General features: G+C 40.8%; 1 protein-coding gene across 2 annotated transcripts in view; it reads right to left on the bottom strand.

Moving 5' to 3' along the window:
* The window catches only part of MYO1D (myosin ID), a 162,452-nt gene that overhangs the window by 124,008 nt on the left and 19,670 nt on the right, over positions 1–18,774 (bottom strand). For both annotated transcript variants that reach the window (XM_049799607.1, XM_049799608.1), the window contains exons 2-3: positions 1,132–1,340; positions 191–284 (exon numbers count right to left, since the gene is read on the bottom strand). In XM_049799607.1, the coding sequence (XP_049655564.1) occupies positions 191–284; positions 1,132–1,340 (303 nt within the window). The remainder of the gene's footprint in view (positions 1–190; positions 285–1,131; positions 1,341–18,774) is intronic.

Genomic DNA, 18,774 nt, shown 5'->3' with positions numbered 1-18,774 from the left:
CTATATGATTTTAGCAATCAGTAATGCAAAATTCCCAGAGCAAGAGTAGTATCTGAAGAAGTTAAGCAAATGCTGTAAAAATCAGCATGTAATTAGTACAAGAGACCATCTAATAACATGGCACTACACAGTCCACAGAAAGAGATCCATAAATAAAACAGTTGCACTTATTTTTCTGCAAAGCCCTTACCTTTCCACCTCAGCCCTCTGACTGGGGTTAGTAATGGCTGCTATGTACTGCATAATATATTTACTGGCCTCAGTTTTCCCAGCCCCGCTTTCACCTGAGGGCATAAATACAAAGGTGACAAAACAGATCAAAAAAAGCAAAGCAAATCACTGAACAGTATATCTTAATTCTGCGTTTGGGGGTTTTGTTACTGTTTTTTTTAAAGCAATCTTATTTGCATGCACTTTGAACGTTTTCTAAATATAGCCATAACCCTGCCTTGGTTGTTGCTGCTATGCTGACTTAGAAGCAGTTATGATGTAAGATTTCACAGGTCGGTAAAAGGCCTGGCACACAGAGGATCAAAAGGAATATTGTTAGAGGAGAAAGACTGGCATGCAGAGGCTTGGCTAGCAGCAGTACCGGGAACTGCAATACAAGAGGCTACTGTTCAGCACACCATCTCGGGTCTCTCGCTTTTCAGGGCTGCTAAAGCACGGGAACATCAAGGAAACGAAGTGCCAGGATCCAGATAGTGACCGTTCATGGTACAAGCACTGCTCCCACTGTTAGAGCCACGACAAGCAATGAGTCTGGCCATCGAAACAGAGAACAAAACATTGGCCAGTCATCTAAGGGACAAAAATCAGCAGTTCTCTAAAGACAGACAGGAACCCTGTTCTCACTGATCTCCATTCACACAGGCAGAGCAAGCAGAGGACTGATGTTCTAGTTATCACTTTGCATGCACAGATTAAGCTAATGACTGACACCAGCTCTTGAATTTGATACAAAATAATTGTAAGGTCTCCACACACGAATTCAAATGCAAATAAACAGGTTTAAGATTGATTAAGTTTTCTTTTATAAAATGCTGTCATTAGCCAATTCATTCTCCTTTCTCTGCCTAGAATTTCACAAAGATCAAGCGTTCATCATAATGAAAAGCTCTTTCAGCTTACCTGATATTACAATACAGGTGTCTTTTGATCGCCTCTTCATTGCTTTGTAAGCAGCATCAGCAATTGCAAAGAGGTGAGGAGGCCTCTCATACAATTCCCTGCCTTTGTACTGCTCAATCATGTCACGCCCATAGATGTTCAAGTTTTTGTAAGGATTCATGGAAACGACCACCTCCCCAATAAACGTATAAATTCGTCCTTTTTCAAACCTACCCAGGATGAGACAAAAGGGAGAAAGGGATTAGTCAGACATAGAGAGTCAGAATATGTCTTCCAAGCAAGTTGCCCCTTTCATCAGGTGAGCTCTTCAATCCATCACTGTACTGAAATATTACAATAAAACATTGACTACGGACATTATCTGACCAGTGTGGCCTAGATGGTATGTTAGCATATTATGTAGAGACCTGATGTTACAAGGACTAAGAACTAGGGCTAGCTTTGAATCTTACCAGCTACAAAGGAAACGTCTACTGCTATTTCACTTACCAATGCATGACTGATCAGATTACTGAGGTACAAATACTGACTATATTTCTGAGTATAGCAAACTTCTGCTTTGCTGACACAATCAAGCTGGCTTTCTACATATTCAGGTATTTCTGTTGCCATTAACATGCTGCCAGAAACAAATGTTTCTAAGAAATTCTTTAGCAAGATTTAAGTTAATATAACGTACTGTTTCTACACTGACAATAAGTAAGCACGAGTCTGTGATGAGTTTATATAATCTGCTTCACAAAGGGGATTTAAAGGCAAATTCTTTTTCCACATTCTACAGTAGTCCATAATCCAGCTCAGGCCAGAGCAGAAGTTTTGAAGCCAGAGGTCTAATCACATTTGCAAGAAAGTAAACAAAGATACAAGCCAAGAAGCAAATTACAGCCTTTCAGCTCTCACAATTAGCTTCCACTCCACCCTTTTTGCTAGAAGGCACTTTGGTATCATCACTGCTACTAAATCAGAAGTGAAAGCTTTTTAAGAATGTGTGAAACAACCCTAAACTACACCTTTCCTAAACCCCACCTGGTCCTTAGTATTTTTTCTGCAAACAAGACAGAAAATAACTTGATGTTTGTTTAAGTTAAAAGATATTTCCAAATTAATTCACATTTTATTGAAATTTATCTAGCAGAGCACAGAAGGAATTTCAGATTAACAGCTGAAGAATTCATACTGCATTTGCTTCTCCGGAGGAGAAAGGATGACAGCAGATTTAGAGATCAACATGCAAACTATAGCATTTCTACCATTAAGTACCTGTCTGCACCCTGTATTTAAATCTTACAACATTAGATGGCACCACAACACCTCTATAGACTACAAGGGCCTTCCTAATCCTTGATGGACTCCAGCACAAATTCTAGCATTACTTTATTGAATTTATTACCACCCCCATGTGGTGACAGGCTTGACATTTTCTATTGTTCATTTGAGAATTTTCTGCAGCATCTTGGCAGTGTTAGTTTTTAGCAGGTGTAATAAAACTCAAGAAATACAATCTAGCAACCAGCATTCTACTTTCTAAAAGTGATTTTTGCCTCTAATTGCAGCCTCCTCCAGACATACTTCACTGAAAAGGCACAAGAATTGCAAAATGTCTTTTTGTTCATGCACTCAGCTTTAGCTGAAGGTAGTCCCGATATGCATCTCCCAAAACATTAGTGAACTTAAAATGCAAAACATATTTTATATTTTAGAGATAAATGCTGTTTGAGAGCTACCAAAAATGTTTTAGAAAAGGTCTTTATAATTAGCAAGACCAACCACAGCTCAGCAGCTAACTCACAACAAAAATGATGGGTAATGCACAGGCAACACCACTAAGCAACTAGCACGCAAGCCTGGTAAGAAATACAGGATCACAGCCTCATTCTTAAGACAGACTTAGGCAACACAGGAAGCCTCACATGCTCAGTCCTTATCATTTCCCATCCCTAATTTTAATTCCTGGAAGCACAAAACAGCTGGGAATTGTGGTATTTGAAAGATGCCAAACAGGCAGAAGACACACGTGGGTGCAAAGAGATCAGATAACAGGCTGCTCGTCTTCTGCCCTCTCAGGAGCACATGTGGGACTCTACATATACATAGGAGAGCTTAAGAAAAAACAAACACACACAACACTGTTTCTACTAAGGAGATCAAGTCACACTGGGACATACATATGTAAGGGAAACCATTACAAGGACATCAAAATCAGCAGAATCCTTCCCATCTTTTTGGAGATGTGTCATCCAAAGAAAGCAAGTTGCCCAATGGAGAACATATAGACCGCTCGCCTAAAGTCACTACACAGCAGGCGCATAAGCACTGCTTAAGGCACTATTAATGATAAAAATAAAGATACAGCAGTTTCTGGATGAGGTTTTAAGCCCCACTGTACTGCCAGATGCATGGCCAGAGGGTTCATGGTTAGCACAGAGAGGTTGAGGGGTTTGTTTTAGCTGCTGAGAAGGAAAAAAAAAAAACAAACAAACAAACAAAAAAAAACGACATCCCTAGTGAAGTATCATGCCAGGTCACCATCACAGTACCCAATACTTTGACCTCTTCCTTAAGTAATGAATTATGTAAACTTTTGGTCGCAGAGCACAGTTTAAGTTTCCTCCCTTGACAGTTCAGCATCCCCAACTGCCTCGTAAGCAGAACCTACAGATTTGCCTCTGCCAGCCTGGCCCACCGCCGGCCGGTCAGAGCTCACCTCTCCAGGGGAGCCCCCTTGACCAGGGCACGGCTCAGCTTTGGAGCCGTTACAGCTGTGACACCAAACACATACCACAGCAGTTTGACATACCAACAGCTTGCTCCCCGACAGCTCTGGGCTTAGATGACAGATCTCACATTTGGCCTAGAAGTCAAGTTTTAAAAGGTTTTACTAGACTCCGATGAGTTGTGTCTTCAATCTCTGTGGCAAAAGGCAGATGGAGATGAGGGAGAAGGATCCATCTCCAGGCTTGACAAATGGGCATCCCTCAAGCTTGGCTTTAAGGATACAGAGTTTAGGAAAAACAGACATCCCCCTTTATCTCTCTGTTCTTTTTTTTTTTTTTCTTCACTTCTTAGCACTGGAGTTAAAATTCCAGAGCTGTGCTTAGATGTTCCTAAAAGAAGCCATCACTCCTTGCCCCTCCTTGCTGATAAAGCCTCTTTTCATCACACAGTGCAGCTCTGCACAGCAGCAGGCCAAGAACAGCAGTGGCTGTTTTCCTAGCTGCATTACTTTGGTGTGAGATTTGTGGTTTTCCTTGCCCAAGAAGAACTCATGAAAACTTAAGAAAACAACCAATGATGGCAGTCCAAACTGGGAGGTACAAGCTGTGTTAAATTTGCTATTCTTCTGCAAGGCAAGGTTTCAAAACCAGACAACAAAGCTATCTGGTGCTTTTGGGAAAGGCTCATCAATTGGGGCATTGCACTCCATCACAGGAAAGCTCATCAACATGAAGGACGGCATAATCATTTTAGCACTGAGCATCTAACACGCAGATTGCTTTTAATAACAAAAATCCAGTTTTACAGCGCACCTGACAAAAGGAACCCCTGTACCTACTCCTGGGGGTTGGCACTCCCAGGGTCAAACCTTGTTTTGTATGTATCGTAAAAAATCACATCATCTTGTGCTGCAACTTTGAGAAAGATTTCCCTGTAATGATTCTATTTGAATAATTACTGTGTTTTCTGAATTTTGCACTAGCTCAGCAGCCAAAAAGAAACTCACAGTATTTAATCCTTGTGTGTTATTTTGATGAGGAACATCAGCTCTGTCATGAGAAGTTTTTATACTAATTTTTATTACCTTGTTAAAACCTCGATTGATAATGAGAAAATATAAACCAGTAAGTCACAGACTATAAATCATTTAAAGGGATAGAAACTGTTGTCTAGGAAAGAAGACTACCGAGGCAAGAAAAAGTCTCGCTCTTTGTTTTGTAGTTTTTATTGTTAGGGAAGATTGTTGGAAAAAAACATATCCTCAAGTCCAGACGTCCTATGTTCACATCCAATTGCCATTGGAAAATACCCTGCAGAAATCAGAAAACTCAAGCAGAAATCTTCGCCACCAGAGAGCACTCACATTTAGGATTTCTCCCACCTGACAAACACTCCAGTCAAAAATAAAACTGTTCTTACCGAGGAAATGATGCAACTTCAAATGCACTCAGTACAAATAAAGAAAAGAGTTAGTTGGCAAGACTTGGAACCCATACTCCAAAACAACATCTGCAGAACGCAGACCATTAAACAAAGGCACCATACCATGCAATCACCACTCCAAATGCTGCAATTCAAATTATAAAGAGAATTCCTAATTAATCATTTGTATGGTAACTCCTCTGTACCGAAAGATAAACAGAAACTTGTCAGGATCAGACACCAGGCAGCACTCTGCAGGCTTATTGCTATTTCTAGAATTCAGCATACTTTTTGAGATAACCTATGCCAGCTACCCGGGGATCAGTTTGCAGTGAGATCACAGGCTGGGCTTCGCTGGGGTGTGAAACGGCTCCTCAGAAACACATTTTGCCAGTCTTTCTCTCCATCTGTCTAATATCTGAGGAGCAGAGCACTGCTGGAAAAATCATGTCAAGTCACCAGTCATCTCATTTTCTGTTACTTTTAAGAGAGCTAAAGTGTAGCTATTAGTATTATGGATCATTTTCCCCTGGGAAAAGACCTCCTCTCACCTGGAACTACTCCTTTCTTCCCACTGATCACAGAATGACATCATATTCTGCTTTACATACATGCAGACATGCTAAAGCTTTCCCACATTAGCAGGTGCTCAGTAAAAGTCCTTGGTGTCCCGATGCTACAGGGATGCTCCAGAAACAGAACATCTTCACAAGAAGCCACAACACAGCCATTAACTGAAGATGGACTTTCAGTTTAACTGTACAGCAGTGGCTTAAAGCAAAGGAATTGTTAATAAAAAAAAGCAAAAGCAAATAATTCAGGACAGATACAGGAGTGCTACAGATGCATCAGCCTGTGCTAGATAGTCAACAGCTAACCTAGTACCAGTGTAGATTAAAGAATAAAAGCTGATCATTTCAAACTATTATCTATTTCCAACTTACTCATTAACTCCAAAGCACAAACTGAAATATTTAGTATGAGCATACTGCTTTTTCTTCCTTCCTCCTTTGTGCATGGGAGGAAGAATGATCTAGCAGCTGTACACCTCGCTGGCATGCAGAAGAGGGACAATTCCTTCTCCCATTGCAAACACTCTCTGTGATTTGGGTTACTCCCCCAAAGGGGGTCCTAGGTCTTAGTTATTTTTTACCACCAAATATATACATTAAAAATCCATCACTGCAGGCTTTGAGTCCATTCTCATCGCAAACATGCATGAAGACATCTAATTAAAACTCATGTTCATGAAGAGATGTACATGGATAGTCAAGGCCTTTAGGATATGTTCACTGAGGGGGGGAGGTGGAATTTAAGTAGACTTCTGGCAGTGAAATTGCATTTACCTGCTTTTAAATGCAAGAATGTATAGCCAGATGTACTGACACAAAGAAACAACTATTCTTCTCCTGCTTTGGGAAGTAAGATGACTGCTTAAGCATACTTCACACTGTGTGAGTCAAGACAATTGTGCCTTTTATATGTGATACCAGGTCTCTCTACTGAGAATTCAGTGCTACTTATAGACTTTATTTTAGGTAAATTTCGAAATAAACTCAGCTGTCAAGCAGCAGGGAAGAATGACTTTCAAGTCTTACAGTAAATTGCTCAAACTGTATTATAGCAAATCATCCTCATCACAGGAGAACTCAGATAAACAGGATTTGCGTTGGCAGAATGATAGCTAAAATATTCTTGCTGCACTTGGAAAAACAGACCAAAAAACTGTCCAGTCAGTATTACCTCCCTGTACTAGGAAAACAATCCAAGTCTGTCACGATTCTGAATATGCATGTGTATGACATTTTGATCCATCCCGAAGGCCAGAAAAACTGCAATTTAAGTTCATTTAACGTGCAGGTGAAATTTTTGCTTGCAGTTGTCCTGCATGGATTCAGTTTTCAGATGTTGCCAGTTTAACAAAATAGGAAATGCCATTCAGTGCGCGTTCTGCACCACTCCTTTCCTGTACAGAGGGAGCAGAAAGGGCAGGGTGAGGAATACTTCATTCATCTGCAATTTTCACAGTCAGCTTTGGAAATAAGGTTAGAAGAGTCCTTTGTAATGATGTAATTTTTTTCAAAAGAAAATAGTAAACTATAAGTGACTGGTGCCACATCTTCCTCACAAACCAATGTTTAAGCAAACTGACTGTAATTTGACAAGGCTGATTCAGCTCCAACACAGCTGACCCTTGATTCATCCATGCAGCTCTGCAAACCAACTAGGTAAGGTCAGGGGAAAGGAAAATGGAAAACGGATGGTAAGCTAGCTCTAATGAATGCTGCATAAAGGCTAAAACTGTGAAATGTAGGGGGAGTAATATTAAAAACCCTCTTCTTAAACATGAAGTTAAAGTACCAACCTTGCACTGAAAAAATGCCAAACCACTAAACATAGGAGTCACTGAACTTTCATTTCTATTTGCGTCAGACGGAGCTGTCTCTCCGACAGCAGGGAAGCACTGTGTACTCTTTTTACATTTCTAGAAGCATAGCAGAAGGCGCAAGCAGACTTGAAATAGATAATGAGACAAAAGGAAGTTCTTTGAAAAGCTTCCAGGGACAACATGATGCTTTGTGGTTTTATTCCAATCCACACGTGAGAAAGTTGCTATTGAGCACAGGTAGAGGAAAGAAGATTGCTCCCGATTTCTCTGGGTAGAGCAGTAAAACACAGTCCCATCTTCCATGTGAATGACTGGAACACTGTAAAATCCTAATGCAGTAATCATACTACTCTGCTATGAGCAGGAGGCTGCCCTGAATGACCTCCTGAGGCTGAATTATCCTAAGATCCTATATCTAACCAGGAAAGAGTAGAACAGGCTTGGGATAGCAACAAACAAAAGACTGCCATCTCCCTGTAATCTCTAACTTTTAAATCTGTCAAATAAAAGCATATAATCTATTAAAGGATATTAAAAAGAAAAAGAAAGCTCAAAAGTCACATTGGTTCTTCTGTCTGCTCCCATCACGCGTGAAGTCAACTGGAGCACGTGTACAGAAGAGCCTAGAGCTTGTCATGTAAGAGAACTAACTTAAATGTGTAAGACTCCTAGAACTACTGAGGAGGAGCAAAAAATGGAAGTAATCACTCTACAAATACATCAGTAGATGAATAAGATCTTGCCACGTAGGCAGAAGAACTAATTAGACAAAAAACTACACAGGCCCATAGAAAAGAAAAATGGGAATGGACTTACCCTGGCCAACACAGGCTTGAAACTGAAAGCTAGCTGTCAAGGGAGGAGTCCTGGAAGAGCTTTCAATAGAAGCTGCAAGGACTAGTGAGCCCTGCCGGATATTGCTGAACTTATTTTATGGATGCGTTTAGATTTGGCTTCCTGTACTGAACAGCAACTGACTTCATGATCCATTATGTTTCTTCCACTCTGACATTACAGCATTCAGATACTTAAAAAAAGATGCTTTACCTTCATTCACCACCTCCTCTATCCAAACCCTATATCCGTATTAACTGTAATCTGCCACCCATTATTATCTCAGCCTTCAATTTTGGTAATTCAGCTTTGTTCATCAGATTATACACCACTGTGTTAAAGGGTCTGCTACCTTCAAATATATCAGTGGATAAAACTGCAGGACAAAAGGCAAAACCAGACTAATGACTGGTGGTTGGACAGATTTGCATCATGCAGAAGGTACCATCTGATTTCATCGCCCTGGTTCAGTGGTGCATGAATTCTGCAACGGTAGGTTTGTCTGAACAGTGTCCAGGTGAGGACTAGCTTATACTTCTGAATAACAGCCTTCTTTCAAGCGATGCTGAAGGAACTATAAAATCCTGCAACGCAGCAGAAAGATCAAAAAACATGCAGAAAAACAAAGACATGACCGATACCCTGTTACTTCCTTCTAACTTCTCCAGTAACTTCAGGAAACAAAAACCATTCAAGTCGCTGCTGATGACCCTGATACAGCAGCATCCTTGTATAAAGAAACATAACCTAAAGCCACATGAGCAACTGTACTGATGATGACTTTCACCCTTATTTTCTAAGCCATCTCTTTCTTACATATATATGGTATACTATACCACCTTCCCAATCTTCTGTATACACTGCACAATTAACAGAAATTTGTACTGATGTCTAACTACACCTCTATTTATTCCACAAGCCTAGGTGCCAAGGTACAATCACAATATTTCACAGATTTTCTTTGTAGATGCTCGGAGACTCCTTTTGCAGTCAGCTGGCCATGAAATGCTGATGTTCAGATGCTTCATTGTTCTGCTGTAAAGGAATATTCTGCATTTGTTAAGCTCGTGTCCCATGCTGATCTGTGAATGCTGCTGGAGTCTCCTGAATACAGCATTGTTTTGATACAGGGCTCAAAGACCCCGAGAATCATCTTGCAGTATTAAGATACAGTACACCATCTGCAAGCACTCCAAAAATTTTGCTTCAGCCTTTGGTAACATTAGATCTAAAACAAAATTAGATGCCTTATTTACACTAATACAGGCCATGCAAATCATGCAAAAATAATAATGCAAAGTATGCAAGTAATGCACAGATATGGCTTATGTTTCTGCGTAATCAGGGTTTCTTTTAGAGTTGTTACAGTGATCTGCACCATCTCACCTAAACACAAATATTGAGCATGTAGTCCTTAAACAGGACTGTTTGTTTTCTGGCCATGAAACCAGGCAGACTTCTTTAGGCATTTATGTGTTTTACAGCACATTGTGACTTAACACAGCTCTTGTGGTTTTGGCTCGTAAGCAGCACATTAGATTACCAACTAAGGGCTTCGGCAGACAAACTGCTGAGTCTCAGAGCAGCAGATGAAGATATTCCACCTACAGCTGCCCATCCAGCTCCTTTGCCAAAGATTCCCTTCTGCCACGTCTGCTGAAGGGACAATGACGGACAGCCGTGATCTCGGCCACCCCAAGTCCAGATTATCACTGACACCATTCCCTGTGGGACAGATACCAACAACTTCAGCCAGCTAACACGAAGAAAGAGCTATAAGCAATGGAGGGGAAAACTAAGTTTGCAAATCACAAAGCACATAAGTTTCAACACAATGTGTCCATTAACTATTCGGGTTGAAAGAAAGGACTTTTCCTCGTGCTTCCTTGAAAGCATGTCTAGTCAGGAAGAGCTTCCCACTCTTTGGTCATAGATTTGGGTCAGGTTTGTTGTGGGACTTTTTTTCTTGTATTTTCTGTTTTCTGTTGGAAAAGCTTTGTGCCACCTAATGGCAATCTGAACCAGAACTGCAGTGAAATCCCCTCTTTGCCATCTCTCAGCCTCTCCCGTTAGCAAGAATTGAGCAGCAGGTGCCCTGGAAGACAAACCCTCAAGCCTTATAGAAACGAGATTAAGTACATGTATCAGTGCCAAAAAGGCCTAGTAAATACACAAGGTTTGTTCTTCCAGTTACAGAGCAACTAATATTTTACAGAAAGTTTGGTTTAGATATAAAGAGGGGTTTTTTACTACAACCAAGTGTAGTGCTTTCAGTTGAAGTCATGAGTGTGACCAACCCAGCTGATTCAGTATCAGGATCTTTTTCCCTCTCACTGAAAAGACAACTTCAAAAAGGGAAGAACGGAAGGAACAATACAGGGAACTCTTCAAATATCCTTGTGGATATGGAAGTCCAGGGTAGGATAGGCAAGATAAGCAAATGAATTTGCACAACAGTTGTAAGCACTTCACATTCTTTCAATGGAAGAACATCTGAGCAGGAGGAGTGCTGTTATTTATGCATTCATCATTCATTGCAAAAGGAGTGAGTTTCTAAATGCCAACTGTACTGAGTTGTTAAACAATGATAACACAAGGGGAATATTAGCAATATGGAAAAGGACTTAAATGGTTTGATTATTAAAACAGATTATTTGATTTACATGCTGCTTGTTTTATCATTTTAAATTATCACCGGAAAGATTGTGTTCATTTACTTCCTTTACATTTTACGTATTTTTTCTGTCAAGATAGCTCCCACTCGGAAGCTGAAAGACTATTTAAATATTGTGAGACAGCACAAATACAACTCAAAATTAATATGCAGATAACCTGTAAAATATCCACAACTCATCTTCCACAAGCCAAGATGACTTTGACCACACCATCATGTTTTTAATTCTGCACCAGTGGAATTCAGAGCCCTGTGAAATCATTTAAAACAGGATCTTTTCAGACAATGTATCAGCCCAAGAATTCAGGCAGGCTCCTACTTCCATGAAGTATTGTTTGTTAGGTAATAAGCGTTAGTTAGTGACAATCACCAGAAGTCAGAGCAATGCTACACTGCTAATCAAAAAGTTTAATAAGAAAGTTTTCAGCCACTAATTATTTACTGAAAGCACTATTTTAGCCTAGAGTGGTGGGCAAGTGCATACTCTCTGCTTTGTCAGATCTAATTACACACTCAATACCAGGAGCACAGAGTAAAACTGCACCACTGCTTATTTCCAGCATTATTACATTCATTTCCGACACAAGTAACAAAGCAGTTGGCCCAGTTTAAAGCAGTGTGTTAGGTGAAATGACCTCCACAGGTCCCTTCCAAACAACATTACTCCATGGCTATGAGATACATGCTGCAGCTTCAAGTAACAGCTGACAGTAATTGTTATTTCCAATAATAGCAGCACAGGTTTTCAACTTAATTTGCTATCAGCCTTATTTAATCTTTTTTTTAGAAATCAGTTTAATTAATAGTTCAGAGCTATGACACATCCTCCTCCAAATGCAGCTCTGTTTCTCTTTTCCTCTTGTGAGCAATCAGCTGCTAAGCTCTTGCAGAACAGCAACATACTGCAATGAAGCACAAAGAAATACACTTTGAATCAAGAAGTCTGGCAGTCACAAACTGTCAATCACTTTAAACCTTTTAAAAATATATATGAAATCATCTATTAGATGGAAAAAATCTTTTCTATGTTATTTTTCTATGTTTTTTAAAAGTTAAGAGATCTGTGTTACCCTTCTCACATTCATCCATCCTGCAGAAAAGGTGATCAGATATCTCATCAATACTTGCATAGTTGGAATAATAGAGATCCTACTGAATTACTAATAATTATACACTTAGAAGTGTTCACATATCATCTCCTCAACACACTTAGCAATCACCCTCCAGCAGGCAGTAATAAATGACGAAAATGGATCTGTTGCCAGTTTTCCAAGAACTTTTGAAAACAACGGTATGCTTCAAGTTTCTTGAAATATTTTGCTTTGTTATTTGGAAAGTATTGGCAATCCATACGTTTAGGTGTCTACCAGCAATCCATAGTGGAATACAACTGTCAGCCATTATATATCAGCACACACATATCATGACTTCAGCTCTGTAAAACCCACGTAGAATGCATGCTTATCTGATGAGAAGCAGCAGCAAAGCTGACATCCTTACCCCAAAGTGGCCTTTCGTGATCTAAAGAAATTCTGTTCAGATCTGGCTCAAGCATAACACCATTTTCCATACCTATTAATGAAAGAATTTAAACCCACAATATATACAACTGTGATTACTTGCCTTTTAAATATTTAATATTTGTAATGAAACAGTCACATCCACACTGAGTACAGTATTTTTATGGTCTTTTAATTTTATATATATATCTATCTGTAAAATTAACTTTTAAGGTTTATATTTACACAAGGCTCCTCCTAGCAAATATTGCACACACTCTTCTGGCCTGCTCCTCTAACAGAATCTGATTAATAAAATGATCACTTACACAATCCAGTAAGAAAATGCACCTACAGCTTTGGGATACAATGAAATGGTTTGATGGACTTGCAGATAAGGACAGGGTTCAAGTGTTTCATTCACGGCACTTTCATGCAGTGCCAACAAAATTACTACAAATCCTGGTTTTGTCAAAAGGAGAGTGGAATGTATTTCTGAAATGACTCTCTTCCTCCTAAATATATTCAAGAGAGACTTACAGGAAAAGAAATAAAGCTTAGTTATTTCCTGTTCGCATCTTTGTCCTTTGAGAAAGAGAACAAAGGAATTTGACACTTCATATCTACACTCATCTTGAGCACCCATTCTTTGGCCTTTTAACTGGAGTACAGACTTGCATTAACAGTTAAGGAAATGGTCCCACATATAGAAAAATCAGAAGCTTTGATAAGTTGCTGCTATGGTGCACAAGTCATTAATGCTGATAAGCAAATGCCAGGAAATAAGGACAGTTATTACCACCGTATCTTTACTTCTCTCAAAGTCCCAGGTCAAAGTAGATAAAAACGAGCTAATTATTTCTTCTACTTCTCTCTCATGCAAGCAAGAAGCTTTGTCTTTTGAAGCTACTTGCTTGCGTAGTGAAATTTCTGTCTCAGTCCTGAAAGAATTATAGTTCAGCAGTGAAAATGCCAACGGTTCTAGGAAACAGGCCATGCAAAAAACCCTTCTAAACTGTCCAGTAACCTGATATAAGAAAAATCCTTTCCTTAGTCCAAATCTGTTGATGTAACCTCAAGCAAGACAGACCAGGGATCCCAAACAGTTTAACACTACTCAAAGAGGCAGTTCACCTTGAAAATATCTCTTCTGGGCTGCAGCTCATCTGATTCTGGAGAATAGAACAGATACCCACTGGCCAAAGCAGCGTGCCAGGCCCAAGGATTCCTGCATGGCATCTGCAAACACTAAGTGGAAGCCCTAAAACACAGGATCAGTATGTTAAAACAAACAAACCAACCTGTGCAAACAGCCAGCAACAATAACTTGCGATTTCCCCTCTACCACCTAGAGCTGCTTTACCAGTGTTATTCCTTAAATTATTTCTTTCCCTTTTTTTCAGTGGGGATGGGGGCAGTGAGGAGAAGCAGGGAGAGAAAGAAGGAAGGCTGGAGGGAGAAGAAATAACAGAAAAAGTGTAATTCCATCAGCTCAGGTTTGAGGGTTTGTTTCCACTTTTAGTTTAAACAAGTCAAACTTTAGTTATTAAAACAAAAGCCTGCTAATATTTTATGAAGTTATACCAACGTTTCCTTGTCTTTACTGACTGCATCTCCTCCCACTGCATCCTTGAGCCTCATGAACATTTTCTAGCACACTGAACTGGTGGCTGGTACCACACAGTGCATGTAGCGTCCTCTAATCATCCTCTGCTGCTGATCCATGACCTTGCAATTTACAGCACATTACTCATCTGTAAATGAATGGCTCAGCATTTTGTGTAATTGGATTTCATCCACAAGGCAATCCAGGCATCTTCAGGAGGAGCACCACCTCCCCCATTCGTGCCATCGTTAATGTTATGAAACTTGCTTTTACACAAAGGCTACCTCAGCAACACCTGTATCATCTTTGTGATCCACTGTGGGGAGACTCTTGTTCCACAGGCCAGTTGATGCAAAGCAGCTCACAAACACAACATTCTTGCTAGCTCCTTTTCAAGCAGACATCTCACACAGCCACACTGCCTAGCATCTGCAGCAGTCCTGGAAGAGGGATCTTTCTCAACAGGTCTTTGCATATACACTCCCAAAGGTCTCCACCAGACCACATTCTGCACCATACACCATGGCTGCTCCCACAGGGCACCTTCATGTAGGCCAAGTTACATTTTTTTAATTTGAGTAGCCCTGCAGGACAAAGCCAGTTTGCCAAACCCCTGTAGAGAGCAGTGCTTCCATTTCCAGCCTGCCAGCCCTGCATCCGGGTTAACTAGCACACTGCCACAAGCCTTCCACTAGACACCTACATTCAGGCAGGTGAAATTTTGGGGTTGATTCATCAACTGGATTGACATTAACATCATTAGCTCCTGTATGCTCTCCACGTTGCAGAAGTGGGGTTCACCTCCTGCTAGGAGATCTCTGCAGCTTCTTCTCCAGGGTCCCTGCTCTGAGAATATGGTGGCAAAAGGCAAAAGCCAGCTCTGCTTGGAGCCACCTCAGCTCTGTAGCTTCATTAGCTGGAGTTTCACAGGGCAAGAAAAGAGTGATATGACTCCCCAGCCTGAAAGCAGCACACACATGTTCTCCCAGCACCACACCTAGGCTGCTGTGCTCTGCCAGGACTGAGCTGCTTGTGAATGGAGCTCACATACGCCTTTATCAATGGTGTGGTTAATTTGCAACCAGATCATCCACACCAGGGCAACTGAGGATTAAACGTACAGCAATTAAAACAGATACTGCTAAAACTAAACATTAACCTACTGCTGCTTGACTATCTTGTTTTTAAGCCCCCCATATCCCTCATTAAGTAAGGAAAGAAGATAGTGCTAACACCCAGGTGTTACTGACAACGTAAAGCACCATTTCAGTTTCAAAAGTATAACAGTATACACACAACATAAAACATTACCTCCACAAACTAGGAAGACTTTCAGAAATTTGGTATTCTTTTTTATCATTTATTGCTGGCTTCCTTACTTACTGATCACCCCTTTCCAAACGAGGGCAGTATTCATATTCCTGTTTTAACTGGGTTGGTTCAGATTGCTTTACTCCTTAAGTCCCTCCTGGATCATCTGCTTTAACTCGGTTTCCAAAGAGATCTCAAAGGAGAATACATAACTAAGCTCCATTGGTATGAGCTGCAAGGTGAAGAAGCAGCACTGACTGCATAACACACTTCTGTCTTCAAAGGTTTGTAAACACACAGTCCTTTCTTCTTGTTAACAGCAGCCTCCGTAGGGCAAACTAACCCAATCATATGATACCATAGGCTTCATAATACACTGACCAACTGTCAATACACAAACTACCATACATCATACACCATATGGCACGTTCAAATAGTGCACAGAAGTGTGCAACTGGTTATTTAAACACAGGCTCTTGCTGCACTTCCCAGTTTCTCCACAACATTAATTGCTTTGTAAACATGTAATAATAATGCAAAGGCTAAGAAGATGGGCACGCGTGCTGTTTTCATTACATGCTAATCAGACATAAGCAGTAGATAACAAAACAAAGGTATCAGAAGGTAGTATTTTAAAAGCTTCTAAACTATACCACCACACTGGCCAAGCAGTGGTACCCATTTTCAAATTACAGCTTGTTGCACAACAATCACCTCAACACCACTGCAATTACTGCGGCTATCTTCATAGTTTGATCAGAAATAGCAGTGTGCTGTGCAGCTGAGTATTATTTGACAGGTTTTGCAACTATTAAAATGACCCAGAGAAATAATCAAAAATTCTCAAGGGACCAATTCCTCATATTCAAACTGAAAGGACTGTCAAAATATCTGAACAGATTAAAGGACCGTTATTAAATCAATGGTATCAACCCAGTAACCTACATTAGCAGACTGCAACCCTTTACAAGCCATTGCTCATTTATAATAGCACCTTTATTGCTGCTTCATGAACCCTGGAACTGGTTCGTGGGCCCCTTACGTTCCTCTCTCTCCCTCACACTGTACCCAACCTTAATTAAAAAAGAGGGAAAATTGTTAGACACAACTGTCTTCACACCACAACTGCAAGCAACAAAATGAGAAGTCCAGCTAGGCTATGATTTTTAGCCATGGTCAGCCAAAAGTCAGGCAGGTGGTCTGCGTTGGTGTTCCCAACATTAAATTCCCCCAGAAGTTCACAGGTTCACAAGGAGCATTGCAGGAATGAGATAACCCCAAGCGTAGACAGAGTTGGGCTCAGAACAGCAGAGCAAGCAGTTGTTTGTATACATTACATTAATTGGTAACTAACCCAATTTGGCCAGCACGTGCAGATCTATAGCAGAAAGGGCAATTCAGGAGTAAAATGAGCTGCAGTGTGAGCAAAGACAGTTTATTAGCTGTGACCATGGAACTAGCCAGACAAGCAAGTGGGATTTCTGGCAGCACCACTTACTCTGGGATCAAGGTATTATTTCAGCTATTGACAGATTATTCAGTGAGGCATCCAAACAAAAGTCTGTTTCAAATAAAGTCTGACATTATAGAAGGACACACACTGCCAGGCACTCCCAGGCAGAATTGCAATTACAGGCACTGCCTCCTTCACAGCTGGCACTCACAATCTATAATCATAATAAAAACTAGGACATTAAAAGAAGCATCCTGTATAGATCCGAAGGAAACGAATACAATAAAAATAACTCTGAACTAGTTCCAGTGACCTGTGGACCACAAAACCCTCCAGCAATAAGACCTGCACCTTACTCCATGGCAAAATAAGTCTGTGCCAGGCTGGTACCTTCAGTAAAAGAGGCATAACTTTGAAAATCAACCCCTCAGCCAGTTTGTCCAAAGCTTGTGCAGCTGGTCAGTCAGCAACTCATTGACTTGGTTCATCCCTTTAGTGCCTGATAAACCTGTAGTAAACATACGAGAAATATTTTGACCATGTAATAATAATCTGACCTTTCCCAAGGTGACTGTTGATGCCACTTCACAGAGTACCATAAAAGCTTTAAACAGGAAAAACGCTTTTAGCAAGTTAACTCCTCCACTGCTGATAACATTCTCTACTTTGTCTTAGGGCTGAGAACCTTGGTGAAATTTTCACACAGGTGTCAAACTAGAATGCAGGACTGTTCTTAAGACAGAGAGATCTTCATGCCAGAGAATTCTCCACAATTGCTCCTGCTGGGCAGGGAGGGAAGGCACACAGACAGAGCAGGAGGGGTTGGGTGAGATGAGCTGCCAATTATGCAGATGCCCACAGCTGCATAAGAGAGCAGCAACTCAGCCCCAGGACCGCCTTCAATCCCTGTTCACCGATATGGACATGAACACTGGAGAACTCAGAGGAAACCAAAGTTTATGTTCAACACAGTAGTGAAACATCATCTGAACAGCTTGTACAAATCACATATGACTTAAGAGGAGGAAAAGGAATTAAGTTTCCAAAACAGGATTAGACACTAATGTGAAACTCCAAGATGCATTGACGAGCACAGGCAAAAGCCTTCGCTGCTCCTGGTACAATCTAGCTCTTGTTGAGCTTTGCCTTCCCAGAATTTGGATGTGTGAGGAAGAGGTCAAGAATGACCCAATGAGGAGCTGCTCTCCAGAACCTTCCCTGGTGCTGCACTAAGGCACAGTTTCTCCAAAACTTAAAATGTTCCAGGTTCTTGAGAAATCCTGTGTCTCCAGCATACTTCAGGGAACATGGAACATTTTCAATGCCAGACACTTTCCTGCTGCAGCTGAGCAGGATATGCGCAGGGCACTAGCCTTAGCAGTCACCTGCCACTGTGCTCGGTACATCCTGCTCTGCCCCACGGACCTCCTCACCCCAAAAGCTGCTTCTGGTTCTGCTGCCATCTCTGCTGTCACCTCTCTGAAAGCAGTCTTGTTTATAGTATTTTCTGTGTGAAGTTTTGGAGGACACACAAGAAGGCAATTTACTATCAGAAAACAAACATTCAAAATTCTAATCCTATCTAAGCCCGCCCCCCCCAATAATGTCAAATAGTTTAAGGATTCCCTAAATGGAAATGCAACTAACAAGGCTCAAAGGTCATCTCAAAGGAAAACCGTATGCAACAAAAAATGGCCTGTTGATTCCACGCACATTATTCCAGACTGCCTTGACTCCATT

This window comes from Accipiter gentilis, chromosome 5 (genome assembly GCF_929443795.1).
Source record: "Accipiter gentilis chromosome 5, bAccGen1.1, whole genome shotgun sequence".
NCBI classification, from domain to species: Eukaryota; Metazoa; Chordata; class Aves; order Accipitriformes; family Accipitridae; genus Astur; species Astur gentilis.
Note: the sequence above shows the minus strand (reverse complement) of the source record. Positions and strands in the feature narration are given on the sequence as shown.